Here is an 11,465-nt window from a genome sequence, read left to right as displayed (position 1 = left end):
CCATGCAGAGAAACCCTGTCTCGAAAAAAAAAAAAAAAAAAAAAAAAAAAAAAAAAAAAGCGCTACTTCATATTTGCTAAAGTGAATGGTGTCGATTTTATTTAAACTGTTTGAGATATTTTTAAAAGATTTATTGATTTATGTGTTCACATGGGTAGAGGCCAGACAAGGCATTGGGTGTCCTCCTTTATTACTTCCCAACTTATTTTTTTCAGACAGGTTCTCTCACGGAGCCTGAAGCTCACTGTTTGAGCTAGGCTGCCTGAGCAGGCCCTAGCAAACTTCCTGCTCCGCTATCATCACCCCGCCCCCCAGTAGGGTTATAGGTAAGCACGACACACCAGCCTTTATATGGGGGTGGGGATCCAATCTCAGGACTCTGTTTTCACAGCAAACACTTTAGTCACTGTGCCATCTCCCAGTCTTCTACCCAGGATTTTAATGCTCACGTGTTCATTCATAAACAAGCAAAAACAGCACATGTTATGGCACACGTCTTTTAATCTCAGCATGTGGGAGGTTGTGGAAGGAAGATGAGGGGCTGGAGAGATGGCTCAGTGGTTAAGAGCATTGCCTGCTCTTCCAAAGGTCCTGAGTTCAAGTCCCAGCAACCACATGGTGGCTCACAACCATCTGTAATGAGGTCTGGTGCCCTCTTCTGGCCTGCAGGCATACACATAAACAGAATATTGTATACATAATAAGTAAATAAATATTTAAAAAAAAACGGAAGGAAGATGAACTGAATGCCATCTGTGGCTACATAGTTAGAGGACAGAGTGGGCCTTAGACCAAATAAATAACAAATATCAGCATACTTAAGTATGATACAATAAATGAGACAATTGCTTTAATGACACACACTGGTCTAATATAGTTTCCTAATAAACTAGAAGAGTGACTCCTCCTGGGCCCTCGTTGATGTCTAACTTACTGCAGTTATCTGCTCAGTTACCACAAAAGTGACACACATGACAGCTAGGGCCCAGGTACCACCAAATGTGTGACAGGCAAGCCCAACATGGGGTGGGGACTGTATGGTAAACAACAGCGCTCACTCTTGCTGAAAACAGCACCATGCCCAAGAACACATTGCACACACCCCACTGAAGCCAGGTGAAGGGCTGTAGACAGTGGGGTGCACCATCTTTATGTGGGAGAACATCAGCAGAAGGCAGGCCCTGTACCCCTCCCTTAGTTCCTACTCACTTGTCACTGGAGATGCTGCAATCTATGACTGTTTTTCTGCTCGTATTAATGATTATAAATGGCAGCTGAATGGTGGAATTCAGAGCTGGAGGGCCCTGGTTTTGCTGTTCATTTTGTCGATTTCTCTGTACCAGGTTTTTAAAAGCAATTTGCTGTAATGTTCAATAAAAAAAAAGGTGATCATTTAATATGAAAAAGTGACATTGAATTTAAATGAATTAACATACTAGATTTTAAATATCTATTTCAAACTTTGAGTATTTAAACATCTGTTCTAGCAAATAAAAAGTTAAACATGATAAAAGATTACAATGATTAAGTTCAATAAACACATTTCAAAAATAAAACACATATATTTCTTTTATTTTTATTTATTTATTTTTTGAGACAGGGTTTCTCTGTGTAGTCCTGATTGTCCTGGAACTCACTATGTATACCAGTCTGTCCTCAAACAAAGAAATTCACCTGCCTCTGCCTCCCAAGTGCTGGGATTAAAGGCATGTGCTTCCATACCCAGCAAAATACACATCTATTTTGATGATGTCTAACTAAGATAAATATTGTGGCCTCTGTTTTCCATTTCCCAGAGAAACAGGCTCTCAGAGATATGGGAGGACTCAGCAGCACAGGCAATAATTCTCTTTAGAGTGACCCCAAGTAAATTTTGTATCAACTCACCTCATTCGGCATCCTTAGAGTTTAGGGTAAAATACACTCTTTTTAAAATATTTATTTATTTATTATGTATAGAATATTCTGTCTGTGTGTATGCCTGAAGACCAGAAGAGGACACTAGACCCCATTACAGATGGTTGTGAGCCACCATGTGGTTGCTGGGAATTGAACTCAGGACCTTTGGAAGAGCAGGCAATGCTCTTAACCTCTGAGCCATCTCTCCAGCCCCCTAAAATACACCTTTTTTTATTTAGTTCAGAGTTAAACAATTCCTTTAAACCAGAGAATATGCTCAGGATGACATCTGGCATACTCAAAACAGAAAACAGATGGAAGCAGCAATACCCTCCTGACGGCAGGAAGGTGGGTTCCCCCTCAAGACGACCAATTTTCAAAAAAGAATTTAGGTCGTCTCTCTTTCATATTCTCATGAAACAATGGTTTTCAAAAACACCAAATTCATCTTATGTTAAGAAAAAAAGAAAAATCTTACTTATGTTCAGAACTGTTTCATTTCAGGTTTGGGGCCTTAACTAAAGTTTGATTTACAAAAGTATCTTTTTTTTTTTTTTTTTTTGCTTTTTCGAGACAGGGTTTCTCTGTGGCTTTGGAGCCTGTCCTGGAACTAGCTCTGTAGACCAGCCTGGTCTCGAACTTACAGAGATCCACCGGACTCTGCCTCCCGAGTGCTGGGATTAAAGGACAAAAGTATCTTAAAATGGCTGGGTCCCATTTCCCTAGAAAATAAACACTGTCTCTTAAAATTCACTGTTCACAAGGAATACCAATTTATTCTAGTATTAACTGTCCAATTGTCAAAGACTATCAAAATTACCACTATCACTACAACTATCAAACTTAAAAGTTATATTTGTTATTTTCTATTCCCACAAAACAAAAGTAGGCGGCTGGAAAGACGGCTCAGAGCAGTGGTTAAGAGCATTGGCTGCTCTTGCAGAGGATCCAGGTTCAATTCCCAGCGCCCAAATGGCAGCTCACAACTTGTCTGTAACTCCAGTCCCAGAGGACCCAACACCCTCACACAGACATACATGCAGGCAGAACACCTATACACATGAAATAAATTAAAAACAAACAACAGCAACAACCACCAACCCAAAAGTTGTTTATATTCACTCCCCAACACCTCTTACATCCAGAGAAAAAATGTGCTCCAACTAGAAGTGAGAAAAAGAATGAAGGTGTCAAACACATCTCTGTAACTTCTCTTCCCTTCTAGAACATAGCTTGGCTGACTTATAGACGAGGTGTCCAGGTGGGTCTCTAACTTGCTGTGGACCTAAGTTAAGATCTTCAATTTCTGGTCCTTTTGCCTCTACTTCCCAAGTGCTGTGAGCATAGACCGGCCATCATGTCTGTGAGAACACAGCTTAGACGGGGTTGAGATCCCATATGGAGGGAGCTATGTAAATAAATGTTTGAATTAAAAAATAATTAGCAACAGTATAAGGTTTCTGACAAAAAGTTAATTGAGACTCTACTACACCATAAACCTATGTTGTTTCAGCCAGTGCTCGCTTGTGTTGTCCTGTGTCATCACTGGAGCTTGGACTCACAAAATACAACGTGACCACTCTGCACTGTTAATGCCTTCACACCTCAGTTAAGACAATCACATAATATGAACTGCAGTGTTTTTACTCTACAAAGTTTTCTATTCTTGTAGAAAATATCAAAATTATGAAAAAGACTTGTAGTATTTCCCTACCACCATTCCTCAGCATATAAATATAAAATTAGTTTATCTTTTGATTAAATTGTATTGGAATGCTTGATTTTTAAGAATATTGTTGCTTGAGCTGGACATGATGGCACACACCTTAAATCCCAGCACTTGGGGACAGAAACAGAGAGATCTGAGTTTGACGCCAGACTTGTCTACAAAAGTGAGTTCCATGCCATATCCTGTAGTGCACAGAATATGCATGAATTTCTTGAAGGGAATTCATATTTTTCCAAGAATTTTCATGTACCTATTGCAATTGTGGTCAAAAAAGGAACATTTTCTGATTGAAACTGTGTTAATTTAAATGACGTATGATCTCTCACCATTTTTAGGCACTGTATGATCTCCAGGAAACTGGCAGGCCTCTCTGTAACTGTTAACAGTGCATGCTTGGCCATGTATACTGTAAATAACCTTTACTAAATGTGTTTGACAAGGGCCATAATTAACATCACTTATGAAGTGTGATAAAGAAAAAAAGCCTTTATTTATTGATGATGTGAGTGGCTTTTTCCATGTGGTGCCAGGAAAGAACCTGATTAAAAGCTATAACCAATGTTACTGATCTATCCGTCAAAATTGTCTTTATATTTGAGTGTAGTTTAATGGTATTTTCAGCTGGGAAAGTTACCAGATGTAAAATGGCTTAGTTCTACTGAAGACAGGTCTTATTAATGAACAACTTTCCTCACAAGCCATTAACAACTTTTTTTCAGGTGTTAGCATCTGTTTCAGGAACATGGCAGTGTGTTTACATGTCGTCAGAAGTTTTGTTTGAATGGGATTTCTAAATTAATTGACTTAAGTAAACTCAGAAATGGGGGGAAAAGTGAGTTCTAGTACAGTCAGAGGCTATGTAGACAAACTCTGTCTCAACAAGAATAACATTTTTTTGAGATTAGTACATCATTAAATTAATTTTGTCTTGAGATTAGGACAGAATTTGAATAATTATGCATTATGTCCTAAACGTACTTGTACATCATGAATGAAGTAATTATACAATGTGACAGTCTCAAAACTGACAATGATAAAATCAAAGTAACAACTCTGGGAGATGTTGAAGATACTTCCTGACCTGCAGTATGTATCAAATATTCACATTTATTTTTTTTTTTTTTGGTTTTTTCGAGACAGGGTTTCTCTGTGGCTTTGGAGCCTGTCCTGGCACTAGCTCTGTAGACCAGGCTGGTCTCGAACTCACAGAGATCCGCCTGCCTCTGCCTCCCGAGTGCTGGGATTAAAGGCGTGCGCCACCATCGCCCGGCAAATATTCACATTTATAAAAAAAAAATATTCACATTTATTACTATTATTGTATGTGTGTGAATGAGGGCAACTTTGGGGGAGTTTCTTTCCTTCCACCTTCTGTGGTATTCTAGGGACTGAACTCAGTTCAGCAGATTAACATTCCAAGTGTCTCTACCTACTAGCCATCACGCTAACCTCAATTTTTATGTAAAAATGAAGTCACATTCATTACCAGTTTGAAAATTTGCTTGTCATTAATAAATGGTAAATTAATATTTCTTTATGGTTATTATCATCAAGTGCTTGATCTATATACCTATATACTCATGCCATTTCAGATTCCTCGGACTAAAGGGAGACATTAAGTAATAGCATGCAGCCCAGCAAAGTCATAAACATTCCCAAGAAACTGCGCCAGCTCTAGTCAGAGGCCCACCAGGGGGTCCAAACAACATCTGCTTGCTCAAATGTCCTTGTGGGTATCTGATTAACCACTGTTTTGAAATTCTTATCTGCTGATAGTCATTGTTTTAAATTCCCCTATATCCCAGCCAAGGAATTAAAAAGTTGTATACTTTTACCCAATCCTTAAATCAAAGGGTTGTGTCACCCTGGTAGTCTTGCTTGGGGGTCCTATGATGCGAGCACAACAGAGGAATACAAACAGTGATAAGGAAGAGCTCCTATATACTTATGACTCACTGTTTAATAGCACCAAAATTGTGTAGATGATGAAAGCAGTTGGAACACACTTGCTGTGGGACAATGGTTTTACCCTATAAAGATTTATTTCTTGTACTTGTTTAATAAAATGCTGATTGGCCAGTAGCTGGTGTTGAAATAGGAGCGGCGGGGCTGCGTCCCCAGCACCCCGGCTGCCTGTCTAGCTTTTGCCCCGAAATAATTACACAGACACTGTATTCATTTAATCACTGCTTGGCCATTTCTATCTAGCCTCTTCTAGGCTAACTCTCGTACCTGGACTAGCCCATCTCTAATAATCTGCTGCAGCCCACAAGGTGGCTTACCAGGGAGATTTTAGCCTACGTCCATCCTGGGTTGGAGCTTCATCGCGTGTGCCTCAGAGAGCAGATCTCTAGCCTCTGCCCGCAAGAGTGGAGCATCGTGTCTCTCTGAGGTGTCTGCCCCCGAGAGGACAGGAGAGGAGAGCTGTCGAGTCTGACCTCACTTCCTCTTCCGCTCAGCATTCTGTTCTGTTTACTCCTCCCACCTATGTTTTAACCTATCAGGGCAAGCAGCTTCTTTATTTAATAACCAATGACCTTCCTCCATCAAGCCGGGCAGGAGGTATAGGCAGGGCAACCAGGCAGGAAGTAGAGGCGGGGCAATGAGAACAGGAGAATTTTGGGAAGAGGAGAGAATCAGTATACAGTCCTCACTCAGACACACAGCAATCAAGATGTGACTACCTTGCCAAAAAAGGTACCAAGCCACGTGGCTAACATAGATCAGAATTATGGGCCAATGTAAGTTATAAAAATTAATAAGGGCAGTGGTGGCACACGCCTTTAACCCCAGCACTCGGGAGGCAGAGGCAGAAGGATCTCTGTGAGTTTGAGGCCAGCCTGGTGTACAAGAGCTAGTTCCAGGACAGGCTCCAAAGCCACAGGGAAACCCTGTCTCGAAAAACAAACAAAAAACAAACAAACAAACAAACAAAGAGTTAATAAGAAGCCTGAGCAAATAGGCCAACCAGTCTGTAATTAATGTAGGCCTCTGTGTGTTTATTTGGGACTAAACAGATGTGGGACCTGATGGGACAGAAACCCCAGTCAACACATACTGTTATTTTAATCATCTTTTGCAGTGTTGGGTATCGAACCAAAGGCCTTGTTCTTACCAGGCAAGTACTTTACCACTGAGTTACATGCCTAACTTAGTATTTCTATTTTAATAATAAAAATAAAATTACCTCCTATGTACTGTGGACTGATTTCCTTATCTGTTTTACTCCCTTTGGCTTTTTGTTCTTTTCAGACTCAATATCATCTGTTGCAGAGGCTGAACAGCTTTAAGTGTGTTCCTTATGGAAAAGGTTTAAAGGCAGGAAAGGACAATTAAGTAAGGCATGAGTTATCTATAAGTATAATGTAGTCACACTACTTATCTCAACTGTCAGCTTGATGAGAATCACCTGGGAGACAGACTTCTGGCCATGCCTGTGTGGGGCTGTCTTGATAATACTAAATGAGTGATGTTCTAGTTCCTTTCTGTTGTGTGGTAAAATACTCTTGACCAAAAGCAACTCGGGGAAGGAAAGAGTTTTTTTCAAGTTACCGTCTATCACTCAACAAGAACTGGAAGCAGAAATTATAGAGGAATACTTGTTGTTTGCAGATCCCCCCCCCCGTCTCCCTCCCTCTCTCCCTCTTACTCCCTCCCTCCTTCCTTCCCTTCCCTTCTCTTTCCTTACACAGCCCCAGACCACCTGTCCAGGGAATGGTGCCACTTGTAGTTAGCTGGACTCTCCTATATCAATTAACAATCAAGATAATCCCTAACAAACATGCCCAGACACCATCTGATCTGGAAAATCCTTCAACTGAGACTCCTTTCTTAGAAGACTCTAGGCTGTGCCAAGTTGACAGTTAAACCTAACTAGGGCATGTGAGAAAAGTAACTAATAAACAAAGATAAGAGGAAGTGGTGGCATGTGGAAGCAGTCGTGAATCTGTGTCATATGAGCACTGAGTTGAGACATACTAAAAAAAAAAAAAGCAAAATCAGTTTAGCCACAACAAAAAAATTAATGCACAGGGACAACTTGCATAATTTATTTTCTATGACTACTTTGTAAATCTCATTTGATAAAAGGAATAAAAATGAAGCATTAAGAGGAACTAAGTTGTATGTTTATAGAAAACCTGAAGATACTGTTTTCAGTAATAATTTGAGTTTCATTTACAGTTTGCAGCCACCTGAGTCTATGAATGCTGCGAAGCTGCCCTTAAGTTTTAAAATCTTCTATAAATGTTTGGATTGAGAGAAAGAAGAGAAGAGAAAAAAAATTAGGACTTATAAATTATAGGCATGTTTCTGGTATAAAGATAAGCAAAGGAGCCGGGTGGTGGTGGCGCACGCCTTTAATACCAGCACTCGGGAGGCAGAGACAGGAGGATCTCTGTGAGTTCAAGACCAGCCTGGTCTACAAGAGCTAGTTCCAGGACAGGCTCCAAAACCACAGAGAAACCCTGTCTCGAAAAACAAAAACAAAAAAAAGATAAGCAAAGCAAAATAAATATTCACTTTCATTCTTTTTGCTGGGCACTTAAACATTCCAAAGCTCTATTGTTAGTATTCAGGCATCTATAGTGGCCTCCCTTGGGGTCCTGAAAGAATACTTCCTCAGCTGCAACCAGTACTAAAAGCACCTCCTGTGCACATTTGCATCCTTTTGCCCACCTCTCATCTCTTTCCCGTCACTCTAGTCCTCAGGGATTGGTCTCTGCCCCTTCTTTCTCTTCTTCCAAAAACCTACTATGCAAGCCCTGTTGTACAGAGTCATTTCTTCAAACTGTTTTTTAAAATTATAACATTGGTTCCATGACCTCAGCAGGTTCTCCTGGTGCTTCCTCCTACCTGCCGGCAGTCTGAGGCACACTAGGACTCTGGGACCTGGTTCACATATAAAGCCTAACTTCTCAAACAAAAGGATCACTGGGCCTCTCCATCCAACACTGGCATGATTGGTGAGTCCCCACTTCTCCACCTCTGGCCATTCCCCACGAGTGAGGACTTGTCTCTTGAATATGGTTTCTCACCTTTTGATCTCAAGTCTTGGTACCAGGCAACCATGGCTCTCTCAGGCTTGGAGTTCTTGACCCCTGTTCTTGCATGATGATACATAGGACAGGCTGTGCCTATTTAATCTGTTCCTCTCTGTATTCCTGGGATGCTAGGGATTGCAGACCCTTGGGTCTGTCTTCTCTGCTTCACTCATGGGAACTGTATCATCATCTACACCTCCAAACTCCCTGCTGGGATGTCTTTTGGAAAACCTCAGACTTCTGTGTCCAGTGCCTGATTTCAAAGCTTTTGAACTGCATTGACCTTTGGAGTCAGATCTGGCCCAAACACCTCTTAGATATAAATCCAAATAGGCACTCCCTGGCACCTTATAACCCAGTATTTTATGGGGCCTTTGGAACATTCTGCCAATGATTTGATAGAAGGAAGGATCTCTGCTCCATGCCTTCTGTTCTTTTCTCTTGCCTCCTTTCTTGCTTGCTTCTCTTCCTCCTGTCTGCCTAGCTCTCAAGTACCCACTCCGACAAGGCCTTTCACTCTTTCGTGTCTCCACGCCCCCCAATAAACCTCTTACACTACTGCTGTTGGGTGCAACATGTTTGCTTAGTGGCAAGTCCCACTGAAAGGGAACCACCTCACACTGGGACCCTACCTACCTGCTCCACCCCATCAGATCAGCTCACTTCACCTGCAACAAATTTGCTTTCTTGTTCACTGATGGCTTTGCCTTTCATTCAGTACCAACACTTGGGTCTCTGGTGTTATCCACCTCTGACCATTCCCCTGGATGTGAGACTTCACTGCTATAATGGTCTATTACTTGTGTTTTAGTAAAGCTTGGCTGAAGATCAGTGCAAAGCAGCCACACTAATCAGCCATATAGGCCAGGCAGTGATGGCATGTACCTTTAATCCCAGCAGCCACACTAGTTAGCCATAGAGGTTGGGCAGTGCTGGGACAGGTCTCACTCTCAGTCTCAAATTGAGGATTTGTGGAGGCAGTATCACCCATTTTCGGTCTGAGGTTGTGTGGGAGCCCATAGAAGTGGGCTCTTCCATTCCCTGGAGGTCAGAGTTCAGAACTAGTCTTGCTCCTTCAATGTTATTGACAAGAGATTTAATTTAAAGGGTGGCTATTAACAGGTTATTGTGACCTAGGGTGTGGTTACTTGGTATTTGGGTATTAAGATGGTAATCATTTTGTTTGTCCCCTGTATTGTGATTTAAAAAAAGCTGTGCAGTAGTGGTGCAGGCCTTTAAACCAGCACTTGGGAGACAGAGGCAGGCAGAGCTCTGTGAGTTAGAGGCCAGCCTGGTCGACAAAGCGAGTTCCATGGCAGGCTCCAAAGTTACACAGAGAAACCTTGTCTCAAAAACAAAAAGACCAAAAACAAATAAAAAATGAAGTTCTTTGCTTTCTTTCCCTTTTTTGGATTGGGGTACTTAAAAGTCTTAAGAAACAAGCAGGAGGGCTGGAGAGATGGCTCAGTAGTTAAGAGCTTTGCCTGCTCTTCCAAAGGTCTTGAGTTCAATTCCCAGCAACACATGTGCTTACAACCACCTGTAATGAGATTTGGTGCCTTCCTCTGGCCTGCAGGGATACACGAAGGCAGAACACTGAATACATAATAAAGAAATAAATCCTAAAAAGAAAAAAGAAATAAACACAAGCATATTCAGTATATAATGGATTGCCCTCCGGATACTATCCTATGTCTGTACTTCTTTTGTATCTGTTTATTCTACCCAACATTTCTAATCCACATGCCCCTACAAGGAATGTACAAACTTGAACCTATCAAGGCTGGACCCCGAAAGACGTTGCCTCAATATGTGGCTATGATAAGGTAGAGGTAAGAGCCAGTGGCTGATTGCTTTGCTTCTCTGATCTTCAGGTTGAGCAACAATACCTGTCTCTGTCTGTCTCTCTCCTCTCCTCTCCTCTCCTCTCCTCTCCTCTCCCCCCCCCTCTCTCTCTCTCGGCAGGGCTTCTCCTATAGCTATGAAGCAAGTCCAGGTCTTGTGTACCAGGCTGGCCTCAAACTCACAGGCATCCACCTGCCTCTACCTCTGGTGTGCTGGGATTAAATGCTTGGGCCACTGCCACCACCCAACTACTCCTTATTATGGTAAGCAAAAGGGAGGAATGTTAGTATTCAGGCATCTGTATTAGCCTGCCCTTGGGGTCCTGACAGGGTAAGTCCTCAGCTGCAGCCACTAAGAGCACCTCCTGTGCATATTTGCTTCATTCCCCTTTAAAAAGGTAGGCCTTGCCTACCTCCCAGCTCTCTTCTCTCTCTCTTTCCCTCCCTCTTTCCCTCCCTCCCTCCTGCCACTCTTGTCCTCTGGGACCAGTCTCTGTTCCCTTCTTTCTCTTCTTACAATAAACCTCCCATGTAAGCCCTGTTGTATGGTATGGCTCCTTTCCCATCGATTTTTAAATAAACACCACCACCTGTTTTGTTTTATTTATTATTGATTCAGACAGGGTCTTGTGGCTTTCATGGCCTTGAACCTGCTACACATAGGAATACGACTTTGAACTTCTGGTTTTTCTGTCCCTACTTCCCAAGTGCAAGGATTATTGGGATGTACCATTATGCCGGGTTTATGTAATGCTAGGGATTGAACTCTACTATCTACAGCTTCAGTCTGATAGTCCCATTTTATGACAACATTCCTGTCCAGCAACATTCTAACACATATAAGTGTAGTCTCTTGCAGATGTCCACTGGCTGCACTATGGGTGGGTTTTTCTACCCTGATGATTCTTGAATTATGGTCATTTTCCTCCCAATCAGATAACTCCTGTCCTA

At 41.8% G+C, this 11,465-nt stretch overlaps 1 protein-coding gene across 11 annotated transcripts in view; it reads right to left on the bottom strand.

Annotated features, from left to right (window-relative positions):
* Positions 1 to 11,465, bottom strand: part of Tfdp2 (transcription factor Dp-2) — a 124,906-nt gene that overhangs the window by 12,872 nt on the left and 100,569 nt on the right. For all 11 annotated transcript variants that reach the window (XM_005366667.2, XM_005366668.2, XM_013353591.2 and 8 more), the window contains one exon: positions 1,210 to 1,361. In XM_005366667.2, coding sequence (XP_005366724.1) covers positions 1,210 to 1,361 — 152 coding nt within the window. The remainder of the gene's footprint in view (positions 1 to 1,209; positions 1,362 to 11,465) is intronic.

The sequence above is a fragment of the Microtus ochrogaster genome, unplaced genomic scaffold (genome assembly GCF_000317375.1).
Source record: "Microtus ochrogaster isolate Prairie Vole_2 unplaced genomic scaffold, MicOch1.0 UNK12, whole genome shotgun sequence".
NCBI lineage: Eukaryota > Metazoa > Chordata > Mammalia > Rodentia > Cricetidae > Microtus > Microtus ochrogaster.
Note: the sequence above shows the minus strand (reverse complement) of the source record. Positions and strands in the feature narration are given on the sequence as shown.